The 18,520-nt window shown below is 51.0% G+C and overlaps 1 protein-coding gene across 1 annotated transcript; it reads right to left on the reverse strand.

Annotated features, from left to right (window-relative positions):
- Positions 1-16,472: 16,472 nt before the first annotated feature.
- Positions 16,473-18,162, reverse strand: LOC123139813 (large ribosomal RNA subunit accumulation protein YCED homolog 1, chloroplastic-like). Its single transcript, XM_044559509.1, has 3 exons — positions 18,078-18,162; positions 17,917-17,983; positions 16,473-16,893 (listed from the first exon to the last, which is right to left on the reverse strand). The coding sequence occupies exons 1-3, from the start codon at positions 18,160-18,162 to the stop codon at positions 16,473-16,475; spliced, it is 573 nt and encodes a 190-aa protein (XP_044415444.1).
- Between the last annotated feature and the right edge of the window lie 358 nt (positions 18,163-18,520).

An 18,520-nucleotide genomic window follows, 5' to 3' on the forward strand; every position in this document is an offset into this window, starting at 1 on the left:
CTCATTCTTCACCGTTTACTCTGTAGCGACGCACCCATGTTGTGCCAAAGTACGATGAAAAGCACATCGTCCTGGGAATGATCACGTTCGTCATAAATAAATGGACAATATGAGTCCCATTAGCGATGGCGATGAAAAGGAGAAATGACAACAAAATTGAATTGGTAGCTATGAGCGTTCAAGGTTTTGTTTCTCCCGTTGCAATGCACGGGCTCTTTTGCTAGTTAATAATAAAGCACGGATTGACTCCGTGGGTTCACCGTCACAATACGCTTTTTTTTCATGTCACAATACGTTTTTACAATTTATATGTACAAAATCATAATATAAACGGGGTGGTACTAATTTGGTAAACAAAAACGTTTCGTATTTACCCCGAACTCTTTTGCCGAGGAGGCAAAAACATTAGCTGCAGATGGATTCGAAATCGTGAGCTTCCACCAAAACTCCATGTCAGCGACCACAGGAGCTATGCTATGCTTCTTGTCTGAAAAAGGATTAGTTTTCTTAAATAGTCCCACCTCACTCTTTTACGTTCGATTGCACCAGTTTATATACGTATGTGAAACTTCATGTACTCAGGAGCTGGCTGCTGGATGAATATTTGGGTGAATCGGCTTAGGCTACTGTCCGTCTACCTCATTGAAGAGAGACAAGGGATTAATGTCAAAATTAAACATGGACAAGATTGAGGGCATGCCCATGTATTTAAACTGCCGTCCGCGAGGCCCGTGATTGGTGCTCCAAGCCACGGCGACCCGAACGTCTGTTAGACGAAGAACTTGAATATGCTGATGTTGAGCGTACGTTGTCTACCGCATGTGTATAGGATTTGGGTCTGTATTTATACCATTGTATCTCTCTCTCCCCCTCGTATATTTGTACATCTTGGGAGACAAGTAGAGGCCGGTCCACCTTGTACCTATATATGTGCGTCATGCACACGATCAATGAATTATCGATGCATGCAATCCCTTCTTTCCAACTAACATGGTATCAGATAGCATGCCGATCTCTTTCCTCGCTTCCGCCTAACCCTGCCGCCGCCGTCCTACAGCCGCCGCCGCCGCACCTTGCTGTACACCACCGCTGTGCCCTCCTCCACACCGCAGCCGCCGCCCCACTTCCCGGCCGCCACTGCCCCCTTCCCCCTAGCCGCCGTACTCCCAACCCTAACCTACCCGAGCCGCCGCCGCTACAACCCTAACCCATCCGAGCCGCCGCCACCTCTCAACGCCGCAGCTCCATGGCGTCTCCCCACTCCAGCAACCCCAACCCCTTCACCGGACCCGGCCCCGACGCCACCGCCGTTCGCGATCTCGACATCCACACCCGCGTCCCCATCAAGCTCGACCAGTCCAACTCCTCGTACTACGCATGGAAGACCTACTTCAACCTCCTCTTCCGCGAGTACTACCTCGTCGAGCACGTCGACGGGAGCGTCGATGGCGACCTCATGGTGGGCAATCCGGATTGGGCGGCCATTGAGGCCTCTCTCATCCGGTGGTTCTACCTCACCGTCTCGCCGGACATCTTCCACACGGTCGTCTCGGAGGATGACGATGCGTGTGCCGTGTGGACCAAGATCAACAATCTCTCCACCGATAACAAGCTTCAACGTCTTGTGTTTTTGCAGCAGGAATTTTTTGGGTGCCACCAAGATGACTCCTCCATTGATGACTACTGCATGCCCCTCAAGCGCCTTGCCGATCAGCTCCGCGACATCGGCGCCAAGGTGTCGAACGAGCTCATGCTTAGCACCCTCACCGCCGGCCTCAATGAGGATTTCGGCAACGTGGCCTCGAACCTCTCCCTGCTGCCGAACCCAACCTTCCAGTCCGTCCCCGCGTATTTACGTTTGGAGGAAAGCCGGATGAAGAAGGTCAAGGCTCGCGTCCACCACACCGCCCTCGCCGCCGGGACGTCTCGTGGGCATCCGCAGCCCGCACCGCCTCCACCACGCCCGCCGGCGCCTCCGGGGTACTACCCCCTCCCGCCTGCTCCGCCCGCACCTCCCGCTCCGCAACAACAGCAACAGGGCGGGGGCGGCGGCCGGCCCCAACAGCAGTAGCAGCAACCGGGGTATGGGGGGGCTCAACGTCATCATCCGCCCCCACCCGCCGCCTTGGTCGGTCGGCACCAACCCATGGACCGGGGTGGTCCATGCCTACCACATGCCGGTGCCGCAGGCCACGGGCATCCTCGGCCCCCACCCCACCGGCCCTCAGGCGCACTACGCCGCCACCCCGTACCAGGCAGGAGGCCCCGGCTACGCCGCAGCCCGTACCAGGCGGGCGGCGCCGGCTACCCACCGGCGCTCGCTCCGGTCGGCCACCCGCAGCAGGGCGGCTACGTGCCGCCACCTGCGCCGCTTCAGACCGGGGGCTACCCCCTTCCACCGGCTCCGTGGGACCCCACCCTTCTCACCGCGCTGCACTCGGCACCGTCTCCCTCCAACTATGGAGGTGGCGGTGATTGGTACATGGACACGGGAGCCACCGCCCACATGACGTCGCACCCCGGTAACCTTGTCTCCTCCTTCCCGGTCACCACTTCGAACCATATCACCTTCGGTGATGGTTCATCCGTACCCATTACTCATGTTGGTCATAGTTTCTTTCCGTCTACTTCTACGCCTATTAACATGTCTAATGTTCTTGTCTCACCGAACCTAGTTAAAAATCTTGTTTTTGTTCGTCGTCTTGCACGTGACAATCCTCTCACCGTTGAATTTGATGGTCTTGGTTTCTCTGTGAAGGACGCCCGTACACGGATGGTGCTCCACCGATGTGACATCCCCGACGACCTGTATCCGGTGCACTCCACCTCCACCTCCACCGCCACCGCTCCAGTCGCTCTCGCCGCCGGTGTCGACCTTTGGCACGCACGCCTGGGTCATCCCAACTCCACCGTCCTTCGCCAGATTCTCAAGAGTTTTTCATTTTCATGTAATAAGTTCGACGAGCACACTTGTCATGCTTGTCATCTCGGCAAACATGTTCGTCGACCGTTTAGCGCGTCAAACACTATTTCCTCTTTCCATTTCAGTTAATCCATAGTGATGTTTGGACATCCCCGGTTGCGAGCAACACGGGCTTCATATATTATCTTGTTTTACTTGATGATTATTCTCACTTTGCGTGGACATTTCCACTTCGCCGCAAGTCCGATGTTCTTCCCACTCTCACGGCTTTTTACTCCTACATCACCACACAGTTCGGGCGCCCTATTCTCGCCCTTCAAACTGACAACGGAAAAGAGTTTGACAACGCTGCCACGCGTCACCTTCTCGCATCTCACGGCACTACCTTCCGTCTCACATGTCCATATACATCCCAGCAGAATGGCCGTGCCAAGCGGATTCTTCGCACTCTTAACGACTGCGTCCGCACGCTGTTGTTTCACTTCAATGTGCCCCCTCGGTTCTGGCTCGATGCCCTCGCCACCGCCACTCTCCTAGTTAACATTAGACCGTGTCGTCCTCGCTGGAACTTCACCCCACACCAACTTCTCTTCGGTTCTCCCCCATCCTATGATGGTCTTCGCATCTTCGGATGTTTGTGTTATCCTAGCACCACCGCCACTACACCACACAAACTTGCTCCTCGATCCGTAGCATGTATCTTCCTAGGCTATCCTCCTAACACCAAAGGTTACGGTGCTACGACCCCGTCTCCCACCGTGTCTACACCTCCCGACACGTGTACTTTGATGAGCGCAGTTTCCCTTTTCACCAGGTACCATCTCCTGCAGAGGACTCGGCGATCTCGGGCACGGACCCGGTGCAGCCCCCGGCGCGGCTCCCGCAGGCACCTCCAGGCGCAGCCGTGGCACGCCCCCCCCCCCCCCCCCGTGGCGGGCCCCCCTGCTGCAGCCCCCGTGGCGGGCACCCCGCCTGTGGCCCCCGCGGCGGGCCCCTCCGCTTCGGCCTCGGTCACTGGCCCCTTGGCCTCGGCGCCGATGCTGCCCTGCATGGCCCCAGGTGGCCCTTCGGCTTCCCCCGCGTCGGGCGACGCGGCTCGCCCCGTCCAGCCCGGCACCGCTGTGACGCCAGGAGCGGCGGACCCTCCACCAGCTCCGTCCGTCCCTCCTACCGCGCCCGCCCTCCTGCTGGCATGACGACGCGCTCTCGTGCCGGCATTCACCGCCCCAGCCTGCGTTACGGCGCTGATGAGTACGCATGCACGGTGTCGACATCATCCTCTCCACCATCACCCATACCCTCGTCCGCCTGCGCCGCCCTTCGTGATCCACATTGGCTTGCCGCGATGCGCGAGGAGTTTGATGCGTTGCAGCACAACCGTACGTGGAATCTTGTGCCGCGACCCCCTCACGCCAACGTCATCAGTGGCAAATGGGTGTTTCGTCATAAGACCAACCCGGACGGGTCTCTCGAGCGCTACAAGGCTCGCTGGATGGTGCGCGGCTTCCGCCAGCGCGCCGGAGTGGACTTCACCGACACCTTCGCTCCGGTTGTTAAACCGGGCATGATTCGTACGGTGCTTCAGCTGGCGGTCTCCCGTGCTTGGCCTGTGCACCAGTTGGATGTCTCCAACGCCTTCCTGCACGGCCATCTCACGGAACGGGTCTTCTGTGAGCAGCCGACCGGCTTCGGCAACGCCGAGCATCCCGACCACGTCTGCCTGCTCTCCCGGTCTCTTTATGGCCTGAAGCAGGCCCCCAGGGCATGGTACCAGCGGATGGCTGGGTTCTTGCAGCAGCTTGGGTTTTCCACAACCCGCTCCGACATGTCACTGTTCGTCTACCATCAGGGCACCGCCACTGCGTATCTGCTGCTTTATGTGGACGACATTATCCTGACGGCATCCTTGCCTGGGCTCCTTCAGCAACTCACGGCCCGTCTTCGTGACGAGTTTGCCCTCAAGGATCTGGGAGCGCTTCACTACTTCCTTGCCATTGGGAGCGCTGCACTACTTCAGCAGGTGTGCCTTCACATGCACTCCCCGCGTGGCTCCCATTGGACTCTGGTGAAGCGTATTCTTCGGTATATACGCGGCACTACGACCATGGGCCTCACCCTGACGGCTTCCTCCTCCATCGACATGGTCGCCTACTCCAATGCTGACTGGGCTGGTTGCCCCAACACGCGTCGCTCTACGTCTGGCTACTGTGTCTACCTTGGGCCTTCACTGATATCGTGGTCGTCCAAGCGACAGCCCACGGTCTCTCGCTTGAGTGCCGAGGCGGAGTATCGGGTAGTGGCTAATGCCGTTGCTGAGTGCTCTTGGCTCCGTCAGCTTCTTCAGGAGTTGCTTTGTGTGGTCCCCAAGGCCACGATCGTCTACTGTGACAACGTCTCTGCCGTATACCTCTCCGCCAACCCCGTCCATCATCGTCGTACGAAGCACATTGAGCTCGACATTCACTTCGTACGTGAGCAGGTGGCTCTCGGGAAGGTTCGTGTTCTGCATGTTCCTACCACTCAGCAGTTTGCCGATGTCATAACTAAGGGACTACCGACCCCAGCCTTTGAGGAGTTTCGGTCCAGTCTCTGTGTCTCCGGCGACGCTTCGACTGCGGGGGGGTGTTGAGCGTACATTGTCTACCGCATGTGTATAGGACTTGGGTCTGTATTTATACCGTTGTATCTCTCTCTCTCCCCCTCGTATTTTTGTACATCTTGGGAGACAAGTAGAGGCCGGTCCACCTTGTACCTATATATGTGCGTCATGCACACGATCAATGAATTATCGATGCATGCAATCCCTTCTTTCCAACTAACAGCTGCTGTTTTAACTTTTGGCTTTTTCTTTTCCTGTTTTGTTTGTTTCAAATTTGTATCTGAATCCTTGAAAAAAATATTAGCATATTTTGAGGGTTAATAAGGATTTAAAATATTTTTCTTTTTTTGTGGAATCAAAAAATTACTCAAAGTCCCTGTTAGACGAAGAACTTGAATGCTGCTGTTTTAACTTTTGGCTTTTTCTTTTCCTGTTTTGTTTGTTTCAAATTTGTATCTGAATCCTCGCAAAAAAATATTAGCATATTATGAGGGTTCATAAGGATTTAAAATATTCTTCTTTTTATGTGGAATCAAAAAATTACTCAAAGTCCCTGTTAGACGAAGAACTTGAATGATGTTGTTTTAACTTTTGGCTTTTTCTTTTCCTGTTTTGTTTGTTTCAAATTTGTATCTGAATGCTCGCAAAAAAATATTAGCATATTGTGAGGGTTCATAAGGATTTAAAATATTCTTCTTTTTTTGTGGAATCAAAAAATTACTCAAAGTCCAAATAAAATAATTTCATTAGTATTTAGTTCAGATTTTTATTCCTAAAAACATAAACTCCAATTAGGTTAAAATTTAGGTCTCCAATATGGGTGGATGATCCAAGAGATGAAAGAATAAAATAATCTGAGTGCAATAAATGATTATTCATGTACAATTGATGGTCTCATGAAAACAGTACAGAACAATAGAATTTGATAAAGTAGTCGTATGCAATACTCCCTCCATTTCTTTATATAAGGTGTGTTTGTTTTTTTGATAAATTTTCATAATGTAAGATGCATTTTTTCTAATTATTCGTAATTCCGTCTTTAGCCCTCCAGAAAAAGGACTATCTCTTCCACTATTCCATGAAAAAAGGACAATATCTACTATCTCCCAATTGTTCGTATCTCTTTCTTTTCGAGCATAAAAGATTTACTTGCCGCTAATCAATGATTTAACTAAGGCTAACTTTATTCTAAATTATCTATAATTATATGTCTTGGTTATCGTGCTAAAAATCATACACGTTACATAAAGGAATGAAGGGAGCATGTCTCTATGCACGCATGGCTTGCATGCAGAACCCCGGTAGTAACGGTTTGCTAGAATTTCATTTGGTGACTAGGCTACTTTTTTTTAGTAGTTTGGATTGCTTACCATATGTATCACATGGTAGGCGACTAGGCTACTAATTGGACCGGGCACTACCAACAGACTTCTGCGTGGATGTTGCATGCGACCAACAAATTTAAATCTACTTCCTTCGTCCGAAAATATTTGTCGAAAAAATGCATAAAAATGAACATATCTATAATTAAAAATACGTCTAGATACATTCATTTCTCCGACAAATATTTCTGGACGGAAGGAGTACATGCAACGTGCACTAACTCACTAACTGCATGGCCTCCATCTCATAAAATCTCTCCTAGAATCACGACTTGGCCATGCGTCTTCTTTTTCTTTGTTTACTAAGAATGTGTCTTGTTGCCGTCATCCTTCGAAACTACTCCATCCGTTTCTAAATATTTAATTTCAACAAATAACTACATACGTAGCAAAATGATTGAATCTACATTCTAAAATATGTCTATATACATCTGCATGTGATAGCCCATTTAAAATCTCTAAAAAAATAAATATTTTTTTTTTTTATAAATATTTAAGAATGGAGGGAGTAGTAAATGTTGAAAAACGAGTAGCAAATGTGGGAAAAATGAGTTTTTGTACGATTTTTTTTATAAAAAAAACAGTTTCCGCTAGTACTTGGGTTATAGCAGGTCTATTTAAATTCTTGTTTGGATGAAAAAGGTAGGAAAACTAGATTTAGCTGTTCTTTGTTAGGGTCGCCTCTTACACAACCGCCTCGCGCTTCTCTTGGAGCATCTACAACCTCTTTTGGAAAAGGCAGTGTCTAGGAGGCGTTTAGGCACGCCTAGGCGCTAGGCGATGGCCAAACGCCTCGCCTAGGGCATAAATGGAAGTCTAGGCAGGGCAAGCAAGGAATTATCTATCCAAGCAAGGAGTCATGCCATAGGCATAAATGGAAGTCTAGGCAGGGCAAGTAAGGAATTGTCTACCCAAGCAAGGAGTCGTGCCATATTGCACTAATATGCCAAACATGCCATATTCCAATGGCAGTAGCTGGCAATTAACTTATTTAATGCCCTAAATTAATATCGACACACACATAATACTCACAGATACACCCTGATAGTAAAACTATATTACCGCCTAGTTCACGCCTAGGGCGCTTAAGCACCGCCTAGGCACTAGGCGAAGGCCAACCGTCTCGCTTACGCCTACCGCTTTTTCCAACCTTGCTACAGACAGATCTCTCAAACACGTTTCACACGCTCGGGCTGGCCGCTCGATCACTGTCCGGTTGTAATTTTTTTACACAAACAGGCCCCTCAAATGCCCGGGCTGACCGGCACCCCCATATCCAGCCCAAATATGGGGCGGATATGGGGTGTTCGGGCACGCACGTCACGTCGGACCCGGCCCACGTTGGCCCACCCGACCTCACATAAAATCTTTCCCATCCGCTCGCCGGACCAAACCCTAGCCACTTCACTCCCCTCCCCAAGCTCGTCTCTGACTCCTTCTGGTTGTATCCGAAATGGCAGGCAGCTGATCCGAGTCCTTCACCTCCAGATCCGTCGACCCCGAGCTCATCCCACGCGGGCCCGAGGAGGAGATGGCCGTCCGGCTTGCGCTCCGCCACGCCTGGGAGGAGGCCCGTGCACGGCTGTGCTCGGACTCCATCCGTTGGGAATCTATTGCGTCCACCCAAATGGCGCATGGATTTGGCGCTAGGCCGGCCGTAGCTATTTTGCCGGAGGCCGTGCGGACGTTGGCCAAGCGGAGTCGCATTCTTTGGCGCCCCGTATGGCGCATCAGTCCGGGCGCTGCAAACCGCATGGTGGTGGACACTGCGGCTCGTCCCCTGACGGATTCGTCATCGATCTGACGTCCACCGGCACCATTCGGGTTCCGGGCTCCGACGAGGAAGAGTAGGGCATGGGAGAGGGCGGTGCCTCGAGTCCCGTGAGCTGGCTCGTGTCCTATTCCCTACTCTACCTTGCCCGCGACCGGACCAACACTATGACGAGCGAAGCCGGCTGCCGGACATGGCCAAGGCGGAGCCGGGCGAACGGGGAGCGCAACCGGACAAGCTCCGCTTAGATTAGGTTTCATGTTGCATGTAATGATATAGATTTGAGGTTTCTAATTTGAAGTATCCGGATGTGAGATGCATTTTTTGAGACGTGACCGGTCACTGTCTGTGAATGTTTGAGGGGTCGGATTTGCTAAGTCCAGTTGTAGATGCTCTTACGAGGCCGTGTACGCTTCGCTTGGCTCGTCGACTTCCCTTCATATGGTCACGAACCCCTTGCTTCTTGCGCCCCGCTCGGAGCACTACGACGGTGAGAAGGTTGGTCACCAGCCCAAGCACATGAGCACATGCACATTAGTAGACGACAAACGCATGGTGGAACCGATGAGAAGGATGTCGATAATGCCATAGTCGAACTTGTCGAGGACTCTAGATCCGAGCAAGCCGTGCGATGATGGGCACATAGAAAACTCGTTTAGTAAAAAGTCAATTAGTCTTTACCAAAAGCTGGATTTTACAAAAGGCGGCTACTACGGATCAGCCAGATGATGCATCCGCCAAGCCAGCCGCTCGATTTGACGCATTTGGCCGTCCGATCAGAGCAACTCAGCACCCACGTCCTCCTTCTCCTCTCGTCTTGCATCCACAGGGCCACTGGCTGCTGGACACCCGTCTCTTCAGCAACGACGACAATGGGAAAGAAAACCAATGACTGCAGCACCAACGCACCTGCCATCACACCTACGCCAACGCAGCTCACAGAGCTATCAGCGACTGCTGCATCGCAGCACCGCGAGCCACCGGGGCTGCTCCATTGCAACATAGGACGCGCCGCCGCCGTGGAAGCTTCATTACAACTCCGGCGAGCTTCATTGCAACACCGACAAGCTTCAGCGGCCTCCCGGGCACTTCATTGCAACTCTGGCGGTGCTTCACTGCAGCTCCGATCGAACTTCATTGCAACCTGGGCGGAGCTTCAACGATCCCCGTGAGCTTCACTGCAGCTCTCCAGCGATGCTTCATCACAACGCCGGGCTTGCCCCCTCTGATTCAGCTGCAGCTGCAGCCCAGCCAGCATCCCAGCACTGGTGACCTGATGGCGCCCCATCCAGCATACAACAGGTGGATGCTACTATGCAGCGTGCCAGGCTCCCCCCTCCACGACGCCGTCGACGCTCTGCTGCACTGGCCGACAACACCTCAGCTGCGAGATGCCAACTGTTGCATCCTCGCAGGTCACGGAGTGCATGCAACAACAAAACGCCGGCGATGTGTGGTGGCTGGTCGGGCCTGGGAGCACTAGCTCGCCAATGGCAGAGTTGATTGGAGATAAAAGATAGAGAGAACGGGAGCTAGCAGAGGGGATCGAGCGCCTGGAGCGGAGCGGTCGAGAAGATAAGGAAGGAAGAGAGAAGCGGTTTGGCGGTCCCACTGGGACACGTGGCCCATGACGAGGGTTGTTTTGTTAACGAGTAGTTAGAACTCTAGTTTTTCTTAAATTCATATAGCAGCGTAACAAACTTAAACTCTGTTTATAGCTTAGCTTCCCACCCAAAAAGCCCCACGTCCCCTGGCGGCTCCCGTCTAGGGTTTGAGATACCTCCGGTGGTGACACCGTGAGGACGGATCGGACTCTACCACCAAACCTAATCCTCCCCGGCTAGGTTCTCGGGCTGATTAAGGGGATAGCCTCGCTACCCGCCCGGCCTTGGTTCCTGTCGTGGGTCGCTAGGGTTTTGGTGGCTCAGAAGGCGCAGTCTGGTTAGGGTTTGCCGATGGCGGACACGAGCTCGCAATCGTCAGCAGGAAGTGTGGCCCCGGGAGGCAAGCCAATCGGGGTTGAGGAGATGATCGAAAAAAGCTCAGGTTACAAGAACGGGAGGAGGATGATCTGATTTTTGAAGAGGAATTTCCAGATGAGATCGAGGAGGCAGAGTTCATGGCGCTGACGACGGTGCACACCAACAAGCCCTTCAGTCGAGGATCGTTCTATGATACGATGCGACTCGCTTGGAGTTTAGCACAGGGAGTAACGTTCAAACCCCTGGGCGACAATTTGTTCTCCTTGACGGTGAATTGTTTAGGGGATTAGAAGCGGGTCACAGAGGAGGGCCCGGGGCTGTTTCGAGATCATGGTGTGCTTATTGAGAAGTACGATGGGTACAGCAGGTATGAGGAGGTAGTCCTGGATAAATTGGCTGTTTGGATTCAGATCGTCGATCTCCCTCCACTTTTCAGGAAGGATCATGTGGTTAGATCGCTAGCAAAGAAAGTGGGGGCTGTAGAGAAAGTAATGCTAAACCATAGATGGGGTGAGGGAAGGATTGTGAGGATCAGAGTAAAGCTTGACATTCATGAACCACTAACGAGATACGTTTCAATCACTAAGGACGGGAAGAAGGTGTACTATTCGGTGCTCTACGAGAAGATGCCGGTTTTCTGCTATGTGTGTGGTCATATGGGCCATACTTACCTCGAACATGGCAATGGGAAACATGATCCGTTGTCCATGGAGTGGGGAGAATTTATCCTGGCGCCGCGCCCGGGAGAAAGGAGGCAGCCAAGACAAAGTTCAATGGGGAGACAGAGGGATGGGGCTACAGCTGATGGCTCCCGGAGGAAAGGCTCGGAGGATGATGAACCGAAGGATACGGGCACCAGCCCTGTAAAACCTAGTGGAGGGTTGAGAGGGGACAAGTCTAGTGGACGGAAGAGATTAACCTTTGATGGTGTGACTACGGACCCTGCGACCCACGCAGGCACGTTGCCTGGCCAGGCACACGAGACCCCGATCGTTGCCTCGTCTGCATTGGTGGTGCATGTTAACGGTAGGCTGACAACGGAGAAGGGAGTTGATGATGGTGATACTTCATCGCATGATTCGAAGAGGTCGAAGACGGACAACACGGCTGTGATGGATGCCAGCCACACATTATCGGCGAGCTCCGAGAAGGAGCTCGACCGGTCGCAATGAAAATCCTCATGTGGAACTGTCGCGGGATGCGTAAGCCCGCGGCAGTTCGTGCGCTCTTGGGGATCCAAGAGCGACTAAAACCAGATGTGTTGTTCCTGTCTGAAACACACCTGGATATGGCTAAGGCAGGGAAGTTGAAAAGGAGATTAGGGTTCGATGAGATGGAAGTTTCAGAGAGCGACGACAGAAGTGGTGGATTACTCATGCTATGGCAAACCACCCTGGGAGTCTCATCTAGGGCTATTCATTCAAATTACATTGATATTCGGATCAAGGAGACAACAGCAGCAGGATGGCGCTTCACAGGCTTCTACGGCGAGCCAAGCAGTGACCGAAAACATCTCTCGTGGGATTACTTGCGTGGATTGCATGCAATGTCGAATTTGCCATGGTTAGTGGCAGGTGACTTCAATGAAATCCTGCAGGCCAGTGAGAAGGAAGGGGGTGCTGCACGCCCTCAGAGGTGTATGCAGGCTTTTAGCAATGCCCTGGATGATTGTCAACTTGATGACCTTGGTTATTCGGGAGATATCTTCAGCTGGCGTAGAGGTCGGATACGAGAGCGACTCGACAAGGCAGTATCTAACAGTTCTTGGGCCGATCTTTTTCCAGCATACGGTGTGGCGAACGAACCGTTTAATAAATCCGATCATCGACCGATCCTAGTTGACACTGATTTTCAGCTCGGATTACAGCCTAGAGGGCCGCCGGGACCGAGAAAATTCGAAGCCCGGTGGCTTGCGGAGGAGGACGTGGAGGTCATCGTTCAAGCAGCCTGGGATCGGGCCAAGGCCAGTGGGACAACGGCCTACTCCCAAGCGACAGGAGACATACATGCAGCTTTGCATGTCTGGGATAAGGAGACCCTAAAGGGCCCTAGAACCCGTTTAAGGAAACTACAGAAAGAGCTCAACGACGTGATGTCGGGACCCTTGACGGATGAGGCAGTGGCTCGCCAACACGATCTACACATGCAAATCGAAAATCTTCTAGAGCAAGAAGAGATTTATTGGATGCAGAGGGGCCGGGCGGATTGGCTCTGTCGGGGTGACCAAAACACGGAGTTTTTCCATCGTGCAGCCACTGGAAGACGTAAGAAAAATTTTATCAAGAAATTGAAAGGGGAGAACGGGGACTGGATTGAGGAGGAGAATCAACTCAAGGGCCATGTGGCGCACTACTTTGAGGGGCTGTTTACCTCGGACGTGCAAGATCCTGACCAAGCAGTTTTGGACAAGGTTAAACCGAGGGTATCTAATGCAATGAATGAGGAACTAACAAAACCCTATTCCAGGGATGAAGTGAAGAGAGCAATGTTTAACATTGGTGACCTTAAAGCACTGGGCCCTGATGGACTGCATGCGGTGTTTTATAAGCGATTCTGGCACATAATTGGTCAGGACCTGATTGATGAAGTGCTGCTGGCAGTTAATAATAGGAAGATCCCGGAGGGATGGAATAACACCACAATTGTTCTCATCCCAAAGGTGGGGAATCCGGAGGTCATTACACAGTTCCGTCCTATCAGTCTATGCAATGTAGTCTATAAGGTGATCTCAAAACTGCTAGCTAACAGACTCAAAAATCTGTTGCCGGAGCTCATATCTCCTAATCAAAGCACATTTGTGCCCGGGCGCTTGATTACTGACAACTTTTTAGTTGCTTTTGAGACCTATCATGCTATCAAAAGGAAGAGAACGGGGAAGTTTGGTATTTGTCCGGTTAAACTTGATATGCACAAGGCCTACGACAGGGTTGAGTGGGTGTTTCTGGAGAGAATCATGCTCCGGATGGGTTTCACTACTGATTGGGTGGCGCTCATTATGGAGTGTGTACGGTCAGTTAAGTATCAAGTTCGTTTCAATAATTCTCTTACAGATCTTTTTGTTCCTACTCGAGGCCTCCGTCAAGGAGACCCACTACTTTCTTACCTATTCTTACTTTGTGCGGAGGGCCTCTCGAGCTTACTCACCCATGAAGAAGAGGCTGGAAATCTGATAGGAGTGAGAGTATGCCGGGAGGCGCCGGCTGTCTCTCACCTCTTCTTTGCGGACGATTCACTCATCATGATGCGAGCAGACGCAAACAATGCAGCAAGCCTTCGTCGAGCTCTTGATGACTATTGCGCTGCCTCGGGGCAACTTGTGAGCGAGGCGAAATCAAGTATCTTCTTCAGCCCCTGCACGACGGTGGAAGTACGGGCTGAGGTTTGCACATCATTAAACATTATGGCTAAGGCAATCACTGATAAGTACTTGGGGTTGCCCCCGATCATCGGGGTGGAGCGAACAGACTGCTTTCAACATATTGTAGACAGGATCCTTAATAGGATCAGAGGTTGGAAGGAGAAGAAACTCTCCTTTGGAGGAAGAGAAGTGTTGCTAAAGGCTATCATTCAAGCTATTCCTTCATATGCTATGCAAGTGTTTAAGCTACCAAAACAGATTTGCAATGCTATAACAACTGCTATTTCACAGTACTGGTGGGGAGATGAGGATGACAAGAAGCATATGCACTGGTTTGCGTGGTGGAAAATGTGTGTGCCAAAGAGCAATGGAGGTATGGGTTTTAGAGATGTACACTGTTTCAACCTGGCGCTCCTAGCAAAGCAATGTTGGAGATTGTTAGCAGAACCTGAGTCTTTATGTGCAAGAGTATTGAGGGCAAAGTATTTCCCGGACGGCGATCTGTTGAATTGTCCCCTCAAGAAAGGCAGCTCTTACACATGGCAGAGTTTGTGGAGCGGTATTCAGACTTTCAAAAAAGGCTATATATGGAGAGTGGGAGATGGTACTCAAATAAGTATTTGGAATGATCCATGGATACCTAGTAGCCCAAACAGAAAGGTAATGACTCCACAAGGTAACATCTTACCTACAAAAGTTTCTGAACTTCTGGATGAGGAGAATGGATGCTGGGATGAGGAACTTATTAGATACATATTCTGGCCAATTGATGCTAACCGTATTTTGAATATACCCCTGGCCACGGGGATGATGGAGGACTTTGTTTCATGGCACTACAACAAATCTGGAATTTTCTCGGTCAAGACGGCTTATCACACGGAGTGGGATCATCAACATGGACGAAATTTGAGACAAACGAATTCGGTATTGTCCTCAAGTACTAGTCCTGTTTGGCGCATTCTATGGAAGCTTCGAGTACCGGCAAAAGTTAAAGTGCATGTTTGGCACGCTCTGTATGGTGCAATTCCGTGTCGGGGTGTGCTAGCAAACCGACATATGATAACAACCTCTGATTGCCCAATTTGTGAAGTTGACTGTGAAAGTATTCACCACTCTTTTTTCAGATGCATAGTTAGAAAAAGGTACTAGCTCGCTCTGCATCTCATCTCACTTCTCTGTTTTCTCATCCCAAGCTGCAATTTATCCCAATCCTCACACGGCGGCAGATCCAGGATTTGAAGTTGAACGGGCCAGACTTTCCAAGGAAACAAAAAATTGGCACCATGATACAATTAAATAAGACACTTTAGAAAATTAATCGGCAAAGTAGTATATTTACCACATTTCTTATCTCCGTTGCAGGATCCATATCTACTGCTGACAGGCCCGCCGCACGCGATCGTGATCATCGACCCGATCACGATTGAGTTCCAGCCGAAGGTGAAGAGCAAGACGGACCCTGAAGAAGACGAGATGCTGGCCTTCGCGATCTTCAACTACCCCAGACCTACCTTGCCACACATGTGATCCGCTCTGGTATCCTCTGCGACCGGTGCACGATCCAGCTTGCCTACGCGCCGCTGGAGCCCTCGGTCGAGGCGACCGTCATCGGTGTCCGGATCATCGATGGTGTGTGGCCAGAGGGTCTCCGGGGGCGCGTCATCCCCGAGGTCACAACCGTGAGGGAAGGAGAGGTGCTGCTGCTCGACTCCTGGGACGGCGATCTTGGCTTCTGCAAGGTGGAGGTTTTTATTGCATGGTCCCTTGTTTCGAGCTTGTGGAATGAGCGGCGCGCCCTCACGAAACTCGCGGAGGAGAGGGCATGAATGAGTGTTCTTTGTGTTCCTGTGTAGTGATCAGCTCAGGCGAGCACTGGAACGGGGGTTCTTCTATGTCTGTTTAGCCTCGTTTGAGAGTTGATCTGGTCTGCTAGTTCATTCAGTCTACTTAATTACTATATGTTGTGACTGGTGAACTGATTCTCTGTTTTGTGTTGACATGCACCTGGGCCGTCTCTGTTTGTCACTTGTCTTTGTTCAATTATAAGTAAGTTTTTTACCTGTTGGCTTGCAAGAAGTAAAACCTGAAAGATGCAAGTGTTCCAGCAAAAACATACACATACAGTGATAAGTGCACATACAGGTAATTTGATCATGTCATTTCATGTTTTGTACTACAACATAACATCCTGGCATTGCATTGCAGGTTTCTACTTCCAGAACAGTAAGATGAGGCAATACAAATGATAATCATGAATTTCTAAGGAACAGAAAAACAGACTTGCACCGTCGGTGCAGCGAAGCATGACACATGACTCAAATGTCGCCGGTCTAGTTCCCCTATATCGCCGCCATCAAGTATTTGCATTTTCACCGGGCTGCATATCTTGCCCATGACAATCCTAGAGACTATCACACAGGTTACATGATACCTACATATGCACTGTCTGCCTCATCATCATCTTCTCTGCATAGGCTTCAGCAGGTCTTTGAGAGTTCCTGGCTGCCTGGCGTCGTTGGTTTGCGACGACTCCTCGGCGCCGCAGCTGCAGCTGCTCGTGTTGAGGTTCGCACCGCAGACAAGGCACAGGCCCTTGCAGGTGCTGCTGCAGAAGGCGTCCAGTGTGATCTCCAGGTGGATGATGTCCCGGAGGTTCTTCGAGATGTCGATTTCCTTCTCCCCGGCAGGGAAATGCACGTGGTCATCCCAGTCTATGTCTTCATCATTCTCGTCCTCGCTGCCAGTTATCGAAGGGAACTTGGTTCTATCTTCCTGGTACACGGTGCCGAGGTCGACCACGTCGGGTTCCTCCACCGGGTCCTCTGTCAGTAGGAGGGAGAAGTTCGCAAATATGCTTTCAGCAGCTGGCTCGGCACACCTGGAAAAAGAAGCATGATCATAATGGGTTTAAGAACCAACAACAACACTGCTAAGTTGTACCCTCAAATCAGCCAAGTTAAATTTCAGGCCATAAACAGAATTAATGCTAGTTTTATCAGGAGAAAAACTCTGGCACGGTTCATTCATAAAGAGTCAACTTTGTTGCAGTTAACTATAAAGTTGCGCCATGCTAATTTTATTCTGGCACGTTATACCACAATGTCACGGCCAAGGAGGAAGGAAGACCATGCTAAATTTTCCTTGCTGCCACAAGTAAGTTACATCATCACAAGGTACAAGTGTAACCGTAAGATACAAAAAGTAATCAAACAAAGTATCCTCCACAAAAAACAAAAAAACGGCATGCTTTGGCGTCAGCTTTAGGCAACGCGAATACACATGCAGATGTTTCATCTGTAGGAATCTTTCCACGTTATTTCTGATGCACCAAGGCATTAACTAACTGCATTTAGTTTCACAGAGGACTACACAAATCTTAACATTTTGGTCACATCTCGACACCGTAAATGACCCTTCTCAACTACTCCCTTCGTCCCAAATTTTTTGTCTTAGATCTACCTAGATATAGATATATCTAATACTAAAATGTGAATAGCATCCATATCTAGACAAATCTAAGACAAGAATTTTGAGACGGAGGGAGTACTTGTTCTCGTTGACAACCCCGACCTACGTATCACACCACGGAGGGAGGTCCAGGGTCCAACTTACCGTTACCAGCACATTTCCATGAGTGGCCTGCATTGCTCAACTTACTCCGTTGATTTTTCAACTTACCGTTACCAGCACATCACACATTTTCGAAAAGTTGCATTCAAATATAATAATAATAATTCATATTTTAGTATTTTACAGATATAAGGGAATGCGTAGCAGATCTGCTGTACTAAAACTGCCAAAAGTGCTCTCTATCCTATTTTACTGAATTTGTTTTTATGAAGTAATTATTTCGCAGCTAGCAGATCCCCTATAATTTTAGTCCATAAAATTTTAAACACACTTTTTCCCACACAAATTCATTTCGAACATGAGGTTAAACTGCTTCCTTCCAAATTTTGATAACGGTACTACATTAACATTGCACGGACCATAATTAAACATTCAAGGTGGTTAAGAGTCGGAAGAGTCAGAGGGAATATCGATCACCCCACTAGAGGAGACGACCGACCTCGTCGTGCGGGGTGGCCCGGCCAAATGATTTATTTTCCTCCTCGTCCGCCTCCACGAGTAGCTCGACAAGCTCCATCTCCCGCGGCGCGCCCCGCGCGCACGTCTCGGGAGATCTAGATCGGCCGCCGGAGACTCCCTCTCGTCAACGTCTCCTTCCCCTCGCCGCCGCCGGAGTGCGCCCACCGGGCAAAGCCCGTGCGGCGCGGGCGGCGGCGGGGCACTCCCTTCTTCCTCTGGTCCTCATGGCGGCGGCGCGGGTCAGCTGTTCGGGGACAAGGGGCACCTCGTCCGGCTGGTCTCCTGGAGGCGGGGACGGCTGGGCTAGGAGGAGGTGGCGCGGTGCGGCGGAGCTGGTGGGGGCATCGCACAGCGGTGGCGTGACCGGATCGGCGGCGGCGTCACCGGTTCGGCGGCGGGCACCGCTCTGTTCCAGC

The sequence above is a fragment of the Triticum aestivum genome, chromosome 6B (genome assembly GCF_018294505.1).
Source record: "Triticum aestivum cultivar Chinese Spring chromosome 6B, IWGSC CS RefSeq v2.1, whole genome shotgun sequence".
Taxonomy (NCBI): Eukaryota; Viridiplantae; Streptophyta; class Magnoliopsida; order Poales; family Poaceae; genus Triticum; species Triticum aestivum.